The following is a 21,295-nucleotide window of genomic DNA, read 5'->3' on the forward strand; positions in this document are numbered from 1 at the left end:
CAAAAATGTTACACAATTTTTTTTACATCGATTTACATATGGTTCTTTGTCATTGATGTTCTTCCACAGATATTTCTTACAGAAGTCCTTGGAAATAATGTCCATTTTTAAGTTTTCCAATTAAAAGTCACTTCATTTGTTGTTAAAGGTTATCCTACTTGTCCAAGGGGAATAAGATCAATCAATCAACAAGATCTGATATCAATCATTGCTACTTCTTGGAGTCTGATGCCACAATTAAAGAAATTCTGAACTTTAACTTTTTTTTTTTTTTTCACCAAGACAGTGAAAACAGTATACTCCAAATATAGCAGCAATGAAGGAGATAAAATGAGCTGCATGGTACCTTAGCAATTATTATAGATGTTGGAACCCATTCTGTTGTTCTCCCAAACCAGATTGGGCAACTCTCTGCCAAGGGTGCAGGTCATAGTTGGAGAATCTGCCTTTTCAATCCTGTACTGAAATTCAAGTCATGTCACATTCAATGGAGGAGAAAAGTTACCTAGAAATTCTTGTTGGCCTCTGCTGATCTTAATAAGAGCCTCAATTTATTTTTGTTCTGATGCTTCTATTTTTCTTCACTTATGACATTTAAAAAATCCTTTAAAAATCTAGTGGTGTAATAATGTATGACAAAGACCTTTTTAAAATTCAATAAATATTTATTCAGTGCTCACTATGTGCAAAGCACTGTACTAAAGAGTCATGAGACATACAACAATGACCAGGACAGAACCCTAAACCTAATGAGTTTACAGCCCTAAGAAAAAGGCAAATCCTCCAAGAAACGTTCCCAGACATCCTTCTTTCCTAAAGTGAACTCTCCACCTCAAATTTCTCTGTGCTTAGAACTTTCCTTTACATTCATCTGACTCTTCCTTGTATAACAGTTCTTTGTGGATTTGTCTTTCTTCACAAAGGACTGTAAATTCCTTGGGAACATCTATGTCACATCCACCTTTGTATCTCTTTAACATCTAGCACAATATAAATGCTTAATAAATTACTAGAGATGAATGTTGCCATCATAGCCAATGTATTCCATACTTCCAAAGATCAAACTCTCAACTGAAATTCACGCTTAAAAAATTAACACTACTCTGGAGAAAACCGCATGCAAAATGTTACAGCTTTTGAAATGGAAGACAAAAACTACAATCATGGGTCAAGAAACAGATTTGAAGAACAGATCCCACATTCATCTCATAACTGCTATACAATTTAAGTGAATTCCCTGAATTTTCTTCCTTCTGGTTATCTAAGGACTAAAAGATTTGGACTACATGTTAAAAAAATATTGTTTTACAGCTATAGTTCAGCCCTTTTTAACATTTTAATGCTTCACCTACCTCCATAATAGCCCCATTCTGATGCCTTATTGTGACATGGAGGAAACTCTGAGTTCTCAAAAATTAGGCCAAATGCCAAAATCTGGTAGGAACTACCAAACTGGAAAGGCTTAGAGAACAGATCTAACGAGAGACTGTGTCTGTCATTTAAAGACCAGACTAGTTAAGTTCAGAGAGCTTCATCATCAGAAGATTGACTACCAGGATGGTTTTTTTTTTTTTTTTCTTTTTGCTTTTGTATATTTGTTGTTCTTTTATCCCCAGCCACAGTAACTCATGAAAGAGCATTGCTAGCTGGGAGGGTTCTGATCTGCCTCGGTAGTAGGAGCCCCCACACTGATGAAATCATAGGTCCTTTGAAGTACAGATGTTATCCAAGCAATGAGACATATTTTAAACAGGCAAGAGTTGAGTTTAAAAGCCCCAATGTCAGTGTTGAAAATGCTTTTAATTCTTGCTTTCACTGACTTAATGAGCCACCTGTGCAGCTGACTTACCCTGCAAGTTAATCCTACTCAGGATAAGCCAGGAGGAATCATGCACAGTATTCCTTATGGTTCACTATTCTGTTTTACTTAATATGTTAAAGGAAAATGGGGGCTAGAAGCAAGAGCTCCTCCAATATGTACATCTTAGCCTGTTAAAGAAGAGTGGTAAAACTCATTCATTGTTGTGAGTGTGTCTCAAGGGAATTAGGTTGGCTGTCTGTCTTCAATACTCTTCCCAGAAGAAGTGGACCAAAGTCTCAGTGTGTGGTTTATAGCTCTTAAAGCTTCTCTCACTTGAGCTGCATGAGTGGTAACCTCAATAAGTGGCCACCACTCTGTGACTCTTATTGAGGAGAAGACTTTTGATTAGAACCGAGGCAGATCAATGCTTTTTCCCTTCCTAGGTTGAAAAGTCAAAAGTAGGTACTATCTAAAGGTTTCCTTGACATCATTATGCTTGTATCTCTCCAAAAATATTTATTTGGCTTGTGTCTGCACAATCATCAGATGATTTGGCTATTTCAGTCAAAAAACTAGTCAGTTTGATGGTGGTGATGATGACAGAGTCATTCAAATCAGCTTAGTAAGATCACAGAATGTTAAAGCTAGAAGAGACCACAGGGATAATCTAGTCCAAACTTCCTCATTTTGTAAATGAGGAAACTGTAGTCCAGAGAGAAGAAGAGATTTGCCAGTCTCACAGCCAGTAGCGTCAGACCCAGATCTTTTAATTTCTGGTCAATCATTCTTTCCACTCCACTGTACATGACAATCAAAATAGTTTCTACCTAGCTTATCTGTTTGACTGACTTTTCGTCTGGTTGATTAATATATGGAGATATGGGCCTTGGAGAGGTGTTTCTCATAGTCTCAGATTTGTACACTCCATCAATCAGTCAATCACAGGGCATCTATCCTGGGGATGGACTACCAACTAGACTGAGGTCATGAACATTAGCCATTAAAATAGAAGACCTCTTTCTGGCCTACTTTACTTGCATAGTTAACATTTATCAAGGCATTAAACTATAAAAGTGCCATTGAATTGCAACTTCTGGGAGAGCACTGTCATTTTCTTATTTGATACATTTAGCTCAATTATTTAATTCACATGAATTTATTGTAGTCTCTATTAGCCAAATGCAAAAATATGGAATTATTCTTCTGAAAAAGGATTAATTGAATCTCATTGTATTCAGCCCTGAAGCTGGTTTTTAGCTTTTGATGATGTTTCAGACTATGGACATTGACAGTACTCTTTCCCAGCTGATGACTAAATAAAATGGCACTCCAACATTCATAATAATCAACACATTAAAACCCTAAAGGATACAAAGCTCTTCCATGTCTTATTTGATTTTTCAGTCACATCCCAGGCAAAAGTTCTACCTTCCAAACTTGCCTTCTAGAACAGCAGAAAACCAGCTTAGAAGAGAACCTGGTTTGGATTTTCAGTGGGTTGCAAATCTTTACAAATTACAGGTGAATATTAGGCATTGAAGTTGCATCACTACATATTAGATACATTTTTTGTTTTTCTGTTACACTTACAAATTAGGTAAGAAGACCTGCTGGTATGGAAGAGTGGGCCAACAACACATACAAAAGTCCCAGTCCAGTATGAGTATGAAAAGCCATGCCAGCAATGATAGAATTTAATGGTGATGGATAGTGCTACAATTCCTATCAAATTAGGGATAGGTCATGTGAAATTGTCCACAGTGAATGATTTTCCAGCCTGGTTCCGCTATGCAGATGCTTCTTGCCTCAACCACTGTTAAATGCATGATAGTTATGCAGAGAGAAAAGGGAGAAAAAAGTGGGAGAAACTGCAAAAGTGGTTGTTAAAGAGGCAGGAAGAAGTTATTTTCACTATGAAATGTTTCAGAGAAATTAAGGAGATTAATTCATGCACAAAAACTTAACTTTGTTTTTAGTTACTGGAGCAGTTTTGTTATGTTGGAAATTTGTTACTCAGTAATAGTAAAGAAGGTGCACACATACACAGAGCATCTAACACATACAAACGGTCAACTCCTAGTAGCCTGAGGCCTTTTGAAAATATTGGGGGATTTAGTTTCTCCCACTATATTAGGGCAGACCATTGGGAACACTAGTACAAACAGAAAAACAATATTTAAGATTCAGTTATGCTAACTATTGGTAGCAAAACTAAAAATATAGAGTATGTAAAAGACTCAAAAAGCTTTCTGACAAATTTGCTGTATTTGAGAGAGAGAAAATCCAAAAGGTATATTGAAAAAAAATTCCAATAAATATTAACCTAATTATTAAAAGACTATAAGACATAACAGCACCTCCTTGCTTTAGGTGAGATTTCACAGTTTTACTGAAATTAAATACTATGGGCTTCTTATGTTGGAAAGCCAAGGGAAAAAATTTCTACCTTATTCAACCAATAGTCTTAGTCTGGGAAATCTATTTGGAAAAGTCCTACTATAAAGGGAATGGATGCTTCAATGTAATGCTTCGAGGTAATCCCCAACTCAAACCAGGATTCAATCTAGGGAGGGGATTTCTTTACAAGGCCACAAATGTTTTTTGTATTTCTTTTAAAATTTCAGACAATCATATGTGGTTTTCTGTGTTGGAAAAAAAAAAAAAAGTCCTTGGGAGCAGTCCCTATTGGTGCCCATGGCCTCGGTAAAGAGACCTGAGGTCCACTATGTGAACTGCCAGGCTGCCTGTATCCAAAAGCCTCTTAGGAGCACACACACCTGAACAAGATCCAGGGCACACTCAGGGCATACCTTCGAGGTAACAGTGGTTTTAGGTGGGCAGCCTGTAAAATACTGCAGCTGTCAGATCTTCTGCAGGAAGTCCTTCCTCAATGAGTAATGAAAGAAATGTGACTCAAATTAAGTCTCATGTGATGGCACTAATTTGTGTTCCCCACCCCCCAAAGGAACAGGATGGTGATGAATAAAAGGAAAAGGAAATCAAGTAAATGGAGTGTTTGTGCTACTTAAACAATAATAGGTTGTACTGATACAGGTGCTTAGAAAACCAATGAAGACCACTTATGGCATGCACTGAATACTTATGGTATGTGTTGAATTACTGTTTGTAATTGGAAAGTCCTTCCTGCAGGCACTGTATGTGAAGGCACACCCATGACAGACAATAGCACCAGAAACAAGGTGAACTACAGAGGCATGAATCCAACTGTCCCCATGCTACAGGTTGTAGAAAGAGCCCAAGAGGCAGGCAGTCTGAGGAGCACCGCCCAACTGGCCAATGGTGGGGGTGCAAATTTCTCTTGAACGTGGCACAGATGTGGTAGTTCATACACATTGGTTTTGCCTAAGAAGCACCCATCAAGATTTAGCACCCATCGATGTTAAGAAGCACCCATAGAACATGGTGCATAGTAAAAGGTAAAAGACAGGAGATAGGTCACCAAATTCCTAATCACAGTCAGACCATTAAGAGAAAAAGGTAAACGGGGGATTGAGAAAAAGCCTTCTAGGAAAGCTCAGCCTGTGCCCATAGAAGCCTAGACAGCATTTCCCTAGAAAAGAGATGGATGAGAGGGATGTCTGAGAGTCTGCCTCAACAAGCCATCCCTGAGGGGAGATGCAATTTACATTTTGAGAAAGTCCAGATGAGTCCCTTTAGTCATCTGAGCTTTCCTCTTCCACAAAGGGCTATGGAAGAGGATATAATTTTCTACTCCACATTAGCCTTGGGGATGGGATCAAAGCCCTAAGACCAAGCTCCATGGGAGCAGTGTGAGAAAACTGCTGGGGCCTGAAGATTTGGAATCCACAACAATCAAGCAAGGGAAGCTCCAGAGGCCAAAAGGCTAGTTTGGCTTCTTGTTAGCACGTTCAGGAAATCATTTAAGGGGCCCTCATATGGATAAAGTCCATGGATAACAACAGAAAAGTCTAGTTAAGCTATCATTTTTCTCTAATTTAACTGAGTACAAATCTATGGTATAGAAGCAGCATGTCACATCTAAGGCACATGTACATTATGCCACCATCTCAATGGAAAGACTTCACTTTCTGAGATCTTTAACAAAATGCAGCAATTGTGACAGAATGAATAAACGTATCTAAAGTGACCACCTTCTGCATGAACCGCCTTTCCCACCCCCCCAGAACACTAAGCATCTTGGAGATTTAATATTTGTGTCATCAGCAATAGAGAGATCATTTGAACACATGGGGCAGAGCTTTAAAAACCTACAGGATTTTTGTTTAGAACTTCAGAGTTCAACAAATGCCCTATTTTAGGGTGAAAACAATTATAAATCTGAGAATGATGCACGGCATCCATGAGCAATTTTTCTTTCTTAATAATTTTGAAGTAGTGTCATTAACTACGACATATATTGTAGGTTTACATTTCTAACGAGAAATAACAACAGATTGAATATTTTCTTTCCTATCACAAGTGATAACCAGTGTTTGATATTTTACATTTTCTTCCAAGAAATATCAGTCTATCAACATTTTAAAATAAGATGTTTGTGTTAATCATTATCAGTAAAACTTTAAATCAAAAAATGATTCCAAATTTAGAGACTGAATACTTCAGGGTCTTCTGACAAACAAATTACTAAAACAGAGACCAGGTGAGGCCTTAAAAATAGACAATATATTATATTTGAAACAAGATTGCACTTTCCTTTTTTTTTTTTTTGAATGAATATATCAGAACTGCATTATGATTTCGTCATTTCTTCTTTTACTTAACATGCTGACATATCCAGCTATCCCCATGTGAATTTTTTGGTGTTCTAGTTTAAGGAAGAAAAATCATATCTGTTTTGTTTGTTTGTTTTGCTTAGCATATATGTCTTTCTACCTCAATTAACTAGATCTTTAAAAATAAAAATTAAAACCCTCTGACAGTAATATTTATCCCAATGATGGATAAATAATTCTTCAGAGTTGAAATGTTGCTAGTTCTATAGAAAATATACCAAGGTATGATTTCTTAATGTGTTGCTACTTCACCATTGGACCCTATGCAATTATGCCTTCAGACTCTTCCTTCTGGTCCACAAGGTCCTCTTCTGAGCTTAGGACCTCATTGAAGACAGACTGGTTCAAAACCCCTAAGTGGGGTTATCTGTTGCTTAAATCCATTTCCCCATGTATTTGTCAGGGGTCTGGCAGATCCGATGTATCCACTATGACTTTAATAAAAATAGTATCATCTTTAATATACGTCCCATTTTCTAGAACAGTTTGGGCCACAAAGACAGGGCACCCAGATGCAATGTTCATCTCTCCCGTGGGCTTCTTGAAACTACTGCTGTTTGGATCAGGTTTGAAAGCATCTCCTAAATGACGACGAGAAGATCCCTGATCCATTAGCATGAGAGTCACTTTTTGCTTAAATGGCCAAGGAAGCAAAGCATCATATTCTCCACGCATTATGACAAAAAACAAAGACAAGTGAGTTCCTTTCCCCATCCCATCCCCATTAAGGTAAACCCTAGCACACATCTTATAGCCAAAGTAGCCAGTATAGAAGGGCTGGCTATACAGCGACAAGGTCTTCCCCATGACAGCTTCTTGCTTCCTTCGTTTGTAATCTCGAATTTTCCAGATTAACACCCCATTGTAGCTGGCGGTTTCTAGGACTTGGAATCGGAGGTCCATGTCAGCCAATCGAATATCATGAACGCTTAGCATTTGGTCATGTCTGCTTAATTGTGTCTCAAGCAAGCCTAAAAGAGAGGAAGGGAAAGAAATAGAACTCAACTACTTTGAAATATCAGCAATGGCAAGATTCATACAGCTCACACTGATATACTTTAGCTAAAATCTGCCACTTGACCCAAAATAGTCTTTATCTAAGATAGACCAATATTGTAAAATTTGGTGGGGTGGAAGAGATTGGATAGGAGGAAATACATATGGCTTCCATAAGAATTTTCCTATCATACCTGCTTTCTAAACCCAATGGTAGTACTCTGACAACTCTATTCATTCTGCAGCATGTAGTCAGCTGCCAAGAACAGTCACTTTATTCCAACATGGTTCATTCTTCCCCATACCAATTAATAAATTCCCTGTTCAATTCCTATTATATTTACAATACTCTTAATTTTCTTTTTTTTATTACTCTTGCATTTCTTTACAAAATCTTCCTTACTGTAGCTAAAATGGCTTTGTGATCTTATGACCATGCACAGACCTCCATTTCAGACATAATTTTAAGTATTGCCTATTCTCACTCTCCAGTTCTCTAGTTGAGCTCTATAATATTAATATCAATAATAAAACCACAAGAACATCAAGATAATGACAATAATAATAGCATTATTCTCACCTCTAAACTGGGAAGGCTTTGAGGACAGGCAAAACACTAGCATAATTAAATGTGGAGGTTAGCTCACCAAGTTAGCTACCAGGGAATATATTTTTTTGGCCATAGTAACTTATGAAACCATTCAGCAGATACAGAAAAAAATCCTATCAACACGGGGATGGACTATCCTATTTGGTCAATACTAAATAAACTCTCTTCCAAGGTCAAAAATATTAATTCTATGTAAATAAATATGTCCATTCTAGATCTTTCCTCCAAGGTCCCAGCTCATATTTTCAATTGCCTGTAGAATACTGAAAAGCAGCACAATTCAGGGGAAAGAACTTTGAATTTGAACTCAGACCTGGGTGACCAGAGGTAAATCATTTAACCTTTTTAGGTGCCAGTCTGTAAAATGAGGAGATTGTACTGGATTATTTTAAGCTCTAAATCCATCATTTTAGCTATAGATGGAGGCACTGTTGAATTCATGTAAAAATGATGAACTACCTGGAAGCCATGAACTAATTATGCTCCTAGATATGTGCACTGTACTTGTAACATGCATGTGTTCTTGTTCTCTGTCACTCTTAACACCAGGGCTTTTTCTATAACATGAGAACTAAATGTAGTACACAAGTCACTGGTATTATCTGAGAAATTTGCCACATGTAAATGACTTTTACACAAATGGCCTTTCCTTGTGATAACTGAAGAATCAATGTGCCAATTTTCCCTTCAAGAGGAGAGTTCAGTGGGATGCAGGGATTCCAGCTGTCTTCTACCTCAAGGAGACGATAAAACATTCACCACTTTTTCTGCCTCTCTTTTCTCACCTGTATTTCGTGCCGCTTGTCCTGCAGATTTATCCACACTTTCCAGTTCTGTTACTCGATTCTGGAGGGATTCCACACTGCTTTTCATGCTGTCAGCCTCTTCCCAGTTTTGTCGGAAGGGACGTATCTCTTTGTCCAGTTCTTTTAGCTTCTCAGCCTGACTATCAATCACTCGCTTTTCAGTACAAAGGGAATGAAAAAGCAAAATCAATTAGAAATGTTTGAAAATGCATTAAGCATGAAACAGAAGAATTTTTAAAAATAGCACATAACTACATTAATAAGAACAAGATGATCAGAAACTCAAGTAAAAATAACCTAAGTTTTCTGAAATCCTCCACAAGAGAGAACTTCAATCCCTAGTTTCAATGCCTTACAAAAGAGGTTTTGTTTTATTTTTGGTGGTGATGGTTATTGAATATATTGTTTTCCTAAGATTTCTTTTCTACTGAAAAATCACAATTGTATTTAAGATTCAGAGTCTGAAAGATGAGGTCAGAGAAATGAACCTCTTCACAATCAAACTGGAGTAGATAACCAAGATAATTCTATATACACACATCAAGGTCATTCTTGATGAGAGTGAGAAGGGAACAAGCAGGCTTTTGTGAACATTTTCTAACAGACTACATCTTTATAGTCACATCATTTTCTAAATGATGTGAAAAATATAGGATTTTACTGTATGCATATACACACACACACACACACACACACACACACACAAATTCTCTCTGGCTTCAAAATCATACAGCATTCCTAGAACTATACAACAACAGAGAAAATTTTCTTGATGACTCTGATTACTAATATTAAGTAAAACATAAAACAAGATTCATATGCTTGTTAAAGCTGTTTGCCATCATCAAAGAGGATACTTCTTGAGTCCAAGTGGAAGTGGGGCTCCCTACAATAAGTGGTTGGGTTAACAATCCTCAAAGCTAGTCCATCCACACATATATCTCCATAGGCAATAAACTGTGCTTAGAAATAAAATAGAGGATGAAAGCAACCTGGATTGTGTTGGGGAAACTGAGGGCTTTTAATGACTTCAAATCTCTTCTTCTGCTTTAACCTCAATATTCTTCTGGTAATTTTGTTTGATTAGAAGTTAGGGAATGCCCATTTTGGAAGAATTTAAATTGAGAATCATCCAAAGGACAATGGAAAGGCACCTGAAAGCTACAACATTATGCCAGGGGAAGAACTGTGCCCAAGAAGAGGCACAAAGGATATTGTCAGAGAAACATGTGACAGGAAAAGAAAGCAGCCCACTATCAGAGGATAACATACAAACTGCTACCATACTCCACTCTCTACCCAGTATCTACCAGATATCTATCCAGTATCAAAAGATCTAGACGAAGTACATTGAGTGGGACCTCACAGGAAGGATTTATAGAAAGATATGGACAAAAGTCACATAGGAGAAGGATGGGTTGTAATTTGTATCACTGTTTACATAGATGAGATCATGGATGCACTTAAGTAGTTACAATCTCTAGCATTATCTAAATAGCCTTTTAAGGTTTGCAAAGTGCCATAATGTGTATTCATAAGCATATATATAATATATATCTCTCTCTGTGTGTATATATATATATATATATATATACACACATTATATATATACACACACACATACATGAAACATGGATATATGTACATACATACTCATGTGACACTGACCCTGTGAGCTAAATGCTATTGTCACCATTTAATACACAAGGAAACTGAGACTAAGAAAGATTAAGTGACTTGCACTTTTAGAGAATGTTAGAGACATGACTTAAACTCAGATCTTTTAAACTCCAGGTTCCTTACTGATTCACTCAGCTTCTAATTCATTGATAGCTTTTTTTCTGATATTGGTTTCTGTAAATTTTCCTATTTGGGATATTTTATATTTTTATTTAGCTGTTTTATACTTTTTTTTTTTTTTGCAAAAGAGAATTCATTTCTTTCACACACTCACTCTTGATCTTTACCTGAGCTGGTCTAATCTAATTCCTCATATTCAGAGTGGAAAACTGAGGAGCAAAGAGGTGAAATAATTGATTCCTCGCATCTCAATTTAATTGATTTGATAGAGATTTCACCTACAGAATCAGTGGTAAATTTCATGTGAACAATAATACAATAATTTTTGTCATTTGGTGGGGTGGAAGAGATTGGATAGGATTGTCATTTGGGTGACAAGAGCCTGTCCTATTTGTTTCAGATTCTTGTCTGCCCTAATATGTCATGCATAGTTTGTGACCATTTTCAGAACCTAAAGGGGTTTTTTGCTTCTAAAAAAAATTTGCATGTTTGAAAGAATCCAGATGACCCAAGGTAATTTAGATTTAAGTCACATTGTGAGAGTCATAAATTACCTTCAAGGGGCAGTCCAGCATTCACTGCATCGAAGGGGATAACCCTGTCGGTCCCCACTATCTCTACTTCTCCTTTTAGAAATTTATTTTTAAACATCTAAGTTTCAGTACCTACAGCATGTTGTTAATAATTAAAAAGAAACTATGAAAAAACACATTTTTTACTTAGTTACCTGGTCTACAAATGTCTTCCTCTTTTTCTTCTTTCCAAGAAAAAGTAATTACTTGCATATTTTAAAAATACAACAATAATTTCTCAAAAGAATATAATTTCTTATGAGAATAAGATTATTTTGTTATCAAACAAGTACAATGTACAGTAAAGATTCCAATATAGAATTGTATGCCTCTGTGTGCATGTGCTCAAGTTTGTGTATGTCTGTATGTGTGCGTATGTATGTGTATGTGAATTTGATTTTTTTTTTCAGTAGGGAGGGAAGGAGTTCTATTGGAGGTAGAGAAAATTCATTTTTAAAAATAATCTGATTCCTCTGAAGTACTACAATACTATAAACAAGAGTACAAATGAATCCTAATAAGCATATTGTATTCCTGCAGTAGGTTATCTTTTGTTTCTGTATCCTCCACACCTAGCATATTGTCTGGCAATAGTAGATACTTAATAAATGCTTGTTGATTAATTAGTTAATTGAAGTAAAATCAGGTAAGCTAGTAGAAACTAGAGTGCTTAATAAGTCGTCAATAAAATTTATTTAAGCATTTGAGTTCTGAATTAAGTCCATTTATACTAATTTATAAGAAAGAACATTGAACTAAAGACAGAAAATTTGGTCCTTGTTTTGCCCGTGTTCTGTACACTGGGCACATGAATTTGGGAAATCAGTCCACCTTGGGTTTCAGTTTTCTCATCTATGATATGAGGAATATAACCATAGCCTGCCTCCCTTATCAGACTATTGAGAGGCCTGAATCAAATAAGACAATCCATGGAAAGGGGATTGAAAACTGCCAAATATTTTATGAATGAAAGGTTTAATTGTGGTTTATCACTATCTTCTATATGAGGTATCACAAATGTTCAATTAAATAAATTTGGATGAATGAAATTTGAGGGCAATTCCAAGCCAGATTACATGGAGAAAATCTGTGTAAATTATGTATGGAACAGAATATAATCATATAGGTCAATTTTGTTCTGTGTAGCTACTAGTAATTTAAACTACCACCTATATTTCACACTTGGTTCATGAATGGAACATGTGAGCTTTAAGGTTTCACATGGCACAGAAGTCTGAACTTTATGCAACTCATAGATGATGATGATGATGAAAAGACCCAAGCTGCCTCTGGAAACCACTTAAGAGCAGTAGACTTAAGAGTAGTTTCCAGCCATGGCAAAGGAGGAAAATGTTTATTTTTAAATGGGCCTTTTGACCTGTAAACATGAAATAATTTAAATGGAAGGTGATAATTAGTACTTTCTACATGTAAGTTACAAACATGATCTCATCCTTGAAGGCAAGACATCCACTAAACTAAACTCAAGATAAATTTTTGTTACATGGGTGTGAATAAGTGAATTTATAAACACTCTAACACCTATATAGAAATTCATGTTAATTTAAACATTTATTTTCCTAATAGTGTCAAGTAACTAATATCATGAATTATCTCTTAACTAATTGACTAACATATCCAAATGTTCTAATAAATGGTATCTTCACATGAATGCTATATATAAATAAGACACATTTTGAATAGAGTAAGGTAGAAGAGGGCACAGCTTAAAATGAATTCAACACGAATTCTGAATTGAGATAAATATACTTCCATTGACTAGATCTAAAATTAACTTTAATTTAATTCAGTGGTACATAAATTTGCGTGCTTGTGAATCCCCTAAACTCAGAATCTTTTCCCCGGTGATTTTTAGATGTGGTGAAGTGATTAAATTCTGATCACATGATCTTGATTTTTCTCAGTTTCATTTTCCTTATCTCTAAAATGGCCAAAATGCCTTAAACTATCTATTTCTTATGAGAGTAGGAAACCTTGTAAACCTTAAAAAAGTCATGGAGATTTTAGCTGTAAAAAACATCACTTCATGCCTATAAATGAATATGAGTAACAAGCTTTCTAATAATGTATGAGATTTTCACTTTTCTGAAGTAGTTACAAGTCACATATTTCAGAAAGGCTAATTTCAGGACTAATGTCTTTCCTAGTACAATATTTAAAATGAGAGAATAAGCATTTACAAAAATGATTATGAATCTGAATTAAATATTTCATATTTAAGGAAACATATGTATGATTACTTGTAATCATACAATATTCATTAGGAAGGGAGTAAGTCCACCAATAACTTCAATCTGTAGGTTAGATATCTATGGTCTTTCAAACATACTAGTAATATTATGTTTGAATTTGTAGTGATATGCTTGTGGGCCTAAAGCAAGGGATCTAACCTCAGTTTCTGTGTCAGTAAAATAAGGAGTTTTAATTAGATTTCGAAGATTGCTTCTGAATTGACTTTCATGATCTTGTCATTCTATGTTTATGCAAACAAAACGCATGAGTTGGAGAACCAGTCATTTGTCGGATAGATAAGTAGAAGAACAGAAATTCAACAAAAATTTAACAAGTGCCTCTATGCTCTGGTAACATGTTTTGTGCTGAGCAAACAAAGACAAGAATGAATTTCTGCCCTTAAATATCTTATGTCCTGGAGGAAACAATATGAATGTAGAGAAGCCAATAAAAAAATCTGTACAAAATAAATGATCAATACTTTCATGAGGTTGTGTACTTATAAGTATAGAAAAGATCTCTTGAAAGAGGCAGCACTTGAGCTAAACTTTGGAGGAAAGGAGGAGTTCAGAGAGCTGGAAGTAAAAAGAGGGATCAAGGAATGAGTAATGGGATGTCCCAAGTTCCCCAAAGTGCGGCAAATCTTACGTCTATCTACATGTTGTATCCTTCCCATTCCCAGAAGAATATAAACCCTTCAAGGGTAGACTGTTGCTTTTGTGTATGTGCTATGCACACAGCATCTATCATCGGGCCTTATATACAGATGCTAAACCAATGCATGTTGAATTTAATTGGTATAATTATCTTATTTCTACCCCTCTCTTCCATATCCCATAACTTATAAGTTTTTATGGTGTCATTTCTTTATCTCTAGCAGCTAATATAATGTTTTGCACAAAATAGATATTTAATAACTACTTGTTAAATTGAATTGACTTTAATTTATATAGGATTCCTTGGAACTTTCATTACACAAAAGAACAAAAGTTCCTGAGTTCAGTGGTTTGACCAAGAAACAAGGCAATGGGTAAAATTAGGCACTGAAACAAACTCCCAGCTCCCATGGCTATGCTAATCACTAAACCATATTTCCTTTTGATTCTTTATTTCAAAGCATGCTGTAAAACTGATGAAATGGAAAGCACATCACCACTCTAGTTCATGAAATTAATAATGGACATTTACAGCTTCCCTTGCAGTCCAGTTTCCACTGGCTCAAAAGATACATGAAAACTGGGAGCAGCTAGATACAGTGCAGAGTAAATCCTTAAAGGACTCAAGGAGAAGAACAGAGGAAATTTCAGTTTCATGCAATAGTTTTGGGGCCCAGGATACTTCAGATATTGGGAAATTCCAGGCATGCCCTTTGTCTCTAGATGTGCGTCAGTGAATATGTGTGTAATAATTATTAATGTACATAGAATCATGGAAAACTAAACTGATATTCTTTATAGGTACTTGGAGAACTAACAAAATGAAAAGAGAAAAAACTAGAAGAATTTATTTTAGTTGTATAAAAATAACACTAATTATAACCATGTATTTTAATTGTTTAACATTTATTTTTAATTGCCATGCAGGAAATAACAACAATAAATATCATTAAATGTGATAGGTTAATCTACATAAGATTACATGAAATAAAAATTAGTTTTAATTTTATTATCACATTGGAAAAGTCTTAAACAGAAAAGAAAGCATGTAACTTTTACCTTAACATAACCTAGTAGAGTTTTAATAATGCTTACCTGTAAATGAAGTATTTTGGATTCATTATTCCGGAGCATTTCTTTTTGTCTTTCAATTTCAATTTCAAAGCTACAAATCTGATTGTGTAAACTTTGTATACTCTTGTTTTTTTCTACACTTTCATTCTGAAGCAAGGAAACCTGGAAAAAAATCTACAATTAATTAACACATGACTATATACTATCAAATAATATCATATAGTCAAAAGGGGATGAGAATTTGGACTTATTATTTTATTATTTATTCTTTATATGATCTTTAATTTCTGAGCTGTAGAGCATTTTCTAGGGCAATGCAAGGTTATGTAATAATCCCAGAGTTACATAGCCAGTGGCATGGAACTTGGTCAGCCCCAGGTCTTCTTGGCCCACTATTCCATGCATCTTCTTTCAATCATGATGCAAAAATGAATTTTTATTATAAAGTCAGCCCTTCTCCAAGACTAGAAAAAAGAGAGAATCAGTCTGTAACACTGAAAGAGAGTCGACATTCTGAATACTAAAGTGAAGGGTGCTATAGCTATACATGAATACTGGAAGGATCTATGTTTTTCATCAGTGTCATCTTCTCAGACAATCAATCACAGAGTGTCTATGAATTGGTAGATACATTCTAATGAATTGCCTCAAATACAGAGAAGTTTAAGCAATTCATCCAGGATCACACAGCAGGTAAAGATCCTTTTTACTCTATACTCAGTCTTCAGTCCACTATGACACAAGGGTCTCAGATACAAAATGACATGAGCTCAGATGGTGCCATTCCTCAATATTATTCTTTCTACATAAAATAGTATAGGAGTCATTTTCATGCACAAAAACTATCTACTAATCCAAAGCAAATAGTGAAATTTGGCATTTCTGTTTATTTAAAAAACTAACACTTTCATCTAGAATCACAGATATATAATTTCTCATGGGCAAAATATGATTTCTCATTATATCAAAAAGAATTTATTTTATGGTATGTGATTTCTCATTACACTAATAAGAATATTAAATACATGCCCTCTCTTGGTCACCAAAAACTAATTTCCTTTAGGGCCTAGAGTCAATATCTAATTATTAAAATTATTCTAATTTCTCAAACTTCTAGGTCCACTCTCTCTAGTGAATTAATTTTTATTCCTAAAAGATGTTATCTTTGTTGCATTCATGGAGACAGTGCTCTTTGGCATTCTCAATTTAAATGATCTTTCCTAAAGGGGGAATCCTGAATTCATTTCTCCTGAGGGTTCTAATCTGCATATGAAAACCAACCAACCAATCAGCATTTATTAAGCATTAGTTATATGATGTGCTAGGTGCTATGGATACAAGATGAGGCATAAAACCTCATCTCTCAGGAAGAACTTCCTTTCCCATCAGCTACACTGCTTTTGGACTTCTCTGAAACTCTCCATCAGATATTTTCTGTGCCCTTGACTATTTCAGCCACCATTAATCTAATATAAGCTTCTTGAGGTCAGAGACTGTCTGTATTTGTATATCTCCAGTGCTTAGCACAATGACTGACATGTATTAAGTGTTTAATAAATGTTTAATGACTAACTATTGAGGAAGCTTATTACTTTCCTTCAGGGGAGACAAGAAAAAGAATACAGTGAGAGTGACTACAAATAAATAAAATATAGTTAAATTTAAAATACTTAAGGAAGGAGGGCACTAACTGTTGAAGAGATCTGCAGAAAGGGGTATCTGCACTGTATCTTAAAAGACTAGAGAGATTCTTGGAGGCAGAGGTAAGGAGACCAGTGCATTTCAAGAATAGGGGATAGAGTGGAACAAAATGTGAGGAATACCAAGAGAACCAGTTTATCTAGATCAGAATTCTGGAGGGAAAGCAATATAAAATGAGGCTGGAAAGATAAGTTATAAAGGGCTTTAAAAGCTAAATGGAGATTTCTATTTGATCCTGGAGGCAATCTAGAACCTCTGAAGCTTAAGACACAGTTAAATCTGCATTTAAGGAAAAACACACTTTAGCAGCTATGAGGAAGATTAATTGGATTGAGAAGAGGCTTGAAGCAGGGAGAAATTAACAGTCTATACAAGAGATGATGAGGGTCTAAACTAAGATGGTGACTTTGTGAGTAAAGGGAGAGTCAAATGGGATCTTGCAGTAGAAACAAGTTTTGACAACTGATTGGAAATTTGGATAAGAAGAGTGGTTAGCGACTGTACCAACATTACAAACCTGATTAGTGGTAACGTTGATAGAAATATGGAAAATTTTTAAAGAGGTGTTTGAGGAGAAAGATAATGAAATATTTTGGTCATGCTGAGGCAGATGTCTGTAAGACAAGCAGTTTGAAATGTCCAAAAGCCTTTGGTAATTTGGGACTGAGGGTCAGGGAAGAGAATAAAAGCTGAATATATTTAGATCTATGAGTGATATGCAAAATGAAAATAATGAAGCTAAACCCATGTTCATGAGGTCTCTCTCTCTCTCTCTCTCTCTCTCTCTCTCTCTCTCTCTCTCTCTCTCACACACACACACACACACACACACACACACACACACACACAAAGAAAAAAAATGTATAGTAAAAGAATAGCCCTGGAAGAAACTTATAGTTAGAGCAAATGATATGGATTATGGAAACTGAGAAGGAATGGCCAGAATTAAAAGCATGGGAAGAAAGAGTATTTAGAAGGAGATAGTGGTCAACTGTGTCAAATGTGGAGAGCTCAAGAAGAAAGAAGATTAAGATCATCAGCTATGGTAATTTAGATTTCATTGGTAACTTGGGGAGAACATTTCAATTGAGTGATGAGGTAAGAAGTCAGATTGTAAAGAGTTGAGGGATAAATGGTAGAAGAGGAAGTAGAAGCAGTGAATATAAAGCTTTTTAAAATTTTCTAAGAAAGGGAAGAAAGATGTAGAATAATATCTTTTGAGGGGATGGTAAGAGTCTAGTGAAAGTTTTTAAGATTTGGACAAGTTCAAAGCCAGTAGGGAAGGAACCAGTAGATAGGGAAAGGTGTTTGTTGAAAAAGACAGGAGAACACAGACTCAAGAGCACATGTAGAAGGGCTGGCTTCAGAAAGGAGAAGGTGTAGAAAAGGAGAAAGGAAAAGGGAATGATGAGAAGAGGTTCTGAGATGAAGAGAAAAGAAAAAAAAGCAACTCATGATGAATGACCTCAATTTTCTCATTAAAAGAATGTACCAAACAGCATGACAAAGTTCCATGTTTTTAATCTTTAAAAAAATTTTAAATTCATCTATTTTTGAGCTGCCAACACTTATAATACTGTTTTTTCTTATGTCCATCAAAAAGAATTGGCAGGCTTGTTATTCCCCTATGCCTCTAATAACATCTTACAAATTGAATTTTTGCTATTGTACTCAAGAGATTTGAAGAGAACAAAAATCCAGTTCAAAGTGGTAGAAATATTCAGTTTGGGGCTTTCTCTTATTTTATGCATGCTAAATGTGCACATGGTTAATGTAGTATAAGAAGTACAGTCAATTCTAAAGTGGAAAACTGAAAATATCTGTACCCAGAGATCATGGCTCACAATTTCTACAATTCCTACTCAAGATCTTATGTTTTGTAAAAGAGAAAAAAATTGTACATCAAATAAACTGCATCTTTAAAGTTCATTCCAATTCTAAATTCTATGACCCTATAATATAAGGATTAGGAAGGGGAGTAATATAAATTAAGATAGGAAAGATAGGTTGAAACCAGTTTCTGAAGAAGGGCTTTATTCATCTAGGCTGTTACAAGTATAAATTCCAAATATTAAGTGCCTCCAAAAACTAAGCCTCTTTCCAGGAAAGTATATAAAACAGCAGGAGTAACATATACTCTAATACAGTTATTTGTACAGAAGTTGAGTTTCATGAAAGTTATTGTGGAAGACAAATAGCTAATCTTTTCTTTACTCTTATTCTAAAATATAAGGTTCATTGTTTTTAAAAGATATAAAGTCAAATTACTTCCTGAACTCTACAATTCAGCCAAACTGTCCTTTCTCTATTCTTTCCATATAGTAGGTAATCTATCTCTCATCTCTGATTGTTCCCCGTATCCATAATGGACTTCCCACCTCACTTCTCATTCAAAGAATCTCTCAGCTTCTAGAATAAAGCTTCTTAAACTATGGGTCGAACCTCCATATGGGGTCATGTAACAATGTGGAGGTCTTGAAAAAAATGGCAACAGTAAAAGGTTTCTGATTACAATGACCAAAAATTAATTTGAAATCAATGTGGTAGTTCACTAAGAGAAGATAGAGGCAATACTGCTGACATTGAGAATCAATCAATCAATCAATATTTATTAGGCAAAAAAATTAATTGAAGGGGTAATTAACCCAAGGTGTTGCTGGCAGTGCTTGCTTGTGCTGCATCCTGTGACTTTACTTTAGCCTTAGTTTTAAACACACAACACAAACACTCTCAGAAACACCTCAGCTCAGATTCGACATGGGGTTATATAAAAATTTCTTGGGTGAAAAGGTGTCATGAATAGAAAAAGTTTAAGAAGCTCTGTCCTAGAAAATGCAGCTCAAACACTGCCTTCTACATGACGCTTTTCCTAATCTCTCTAATGGTCAATGACCTCCCTTCCATGACCTTGTATTTATCTTGTATGTATTCTGCATATACTTTTGGATGTCTATATGGTCTTCCAAAGAATGTTAAGTTCTTTGAGCGCAGACATTTATTTATTTATTTGTATGTTTTATATATGTATCCTTAAGTACCTGGCATATTGTAGGTGCTTAATAAATGTTTTTTGATTGACTTCCCAAATCAAGGATGAAGTCATCCATGAAATTCTGATCTGAGGATTTTACAAAGAGAAACTGATCAACACTCTAGAACAATAAGATCTTCATTTTTACATGTGTTGTTTTCCATTTATTTTTGAAAATGATAACTATATAGCTGCACTATAATAACAATCTTGCTACTTCAAATTAGAAGTTTTTGAAATATGTCTGGAATGAACAAGCTTGACATTATTATGCATTCAGATTTCTCTAAAGATATAAAAAACCAGAACTATACTACATTCTTGGAACAATTACCTATCAATCATCTATTACATTTTAGTTCTCATCTGTAATCTTCAGATTTCTGCCTTGTCATACCTCATAATATTTTAATTAAATTAAAAGTCAATTCACCAAAAAAATTATTTTTGCTACCTTTCTCTAAGAGAATAAGCCATATGATATGTGGCTTAGCTATTCTGGTAGTCTGGTATGTCCTGGGATTTCCAGTGATTCAAACCATGCATTCTAAACTGGAAAAAGACTATAAAGCAGGAAGTGAGGAAATGAACAATAATGATAATCATCCAAAGATAAAAATGCTCCAGCAAGTTGATTCAAGTAGCCTTTGGAAGAAGCCTTGGAAGCAGTACTTTCACAATTATAATGCTTTGAAAATGGATCAAGTATTGTAGGGAGAACAGTTAGACAATTTGTCAAAATATTATGTATGGCTGAACTAGATTAACTAAATGAATGAAACTAGAATCACAGCTTTATCAGATTAGATCACTTATGCTGAAGTACAAAGATTACAGTAAATTATCTTCTCAGGAGATAAAAGGTTGACAAAATGAAAACTATATGATCTTGATTCAGTGTTAGATAGAAAATTACTAGACTAGTTACAAACATAAATGACCATAAACGCAAACGATAAAAAAAGAAAGTGAAAATAAAAATACATGTTTGTAGAATGTTCAGAGAAAAGACCAGCTTGTAACCAAGCAAGTTGTGATGCAGTAGGGAGGAAAGTCAGAGATTTGGGGCTGGAATATTGGCTTTGACATTTACTTGCTATGACTTCTCTGGGTAAATTAGTCTTTCTGAGGTTCAGTTTCTTTCTTTGTAAAATAGAAATGAATCTATGCTATTCATCTCATAGAGTTACTGTGAGGGAAAGCACTGCTTATCTGAGTTT

At 35.2% G+C, this 21,295-nt stretch overlaps 1 protein-coding gene across 6 annotated transcripts in view; it reads right to left on the minus strand.

Annotated features, from left to right (window-relative positions):
• Nucleotides 1–6,458: 6,458 nt before the first annotated feature.
• LOC141556653 (TNF receptor-associated factor 3) overlaps nt 6,459–21,295 on the minus strand; it is a 154,105-nt gene continuing 139,268 nt past the window's right edge. For all 6 annotated transcript variants that reach the window (XM_074291111.1, XM_074291112.1, XM_074291114.1 and 3 more), the window contains 3 exons: nt 15,365–15,505; nt 8,968–9,142; nt 6,459–7,547 (listed from right to left, as the gene is read on the minus strand). In XM_074291111.1, coding sequence (XP_074147212.1) covers nt 6,976–7,547; nt 8,968–9,142; nt 15,365–15,505 — 888 coding nt within the window. In that variant the 3' untranslated portion in view covers nt 6,459–6,975. The remainder of the gene's footprint in view (nt 7,548–8,967; nt 9,143–15,364; nt 15,506–21,295) is intronic.

The sequence above is a fragment of the Sminthopsis crassicaudata genome, chromosome 2 (assembly GCF_048593235.1).
Source record: "Sminthopsis crassicaudata isolate SCR6 chromosome 2, ASM4859323v1, whole genome shotgun sequence".
Lineage (NCBI taxonomy): Eukaryota > Metazoa > Chordata > Mammalia > Dasyuromorphia > Dasyuridae > Sminthopsis > Sminthopsis crassicaudata.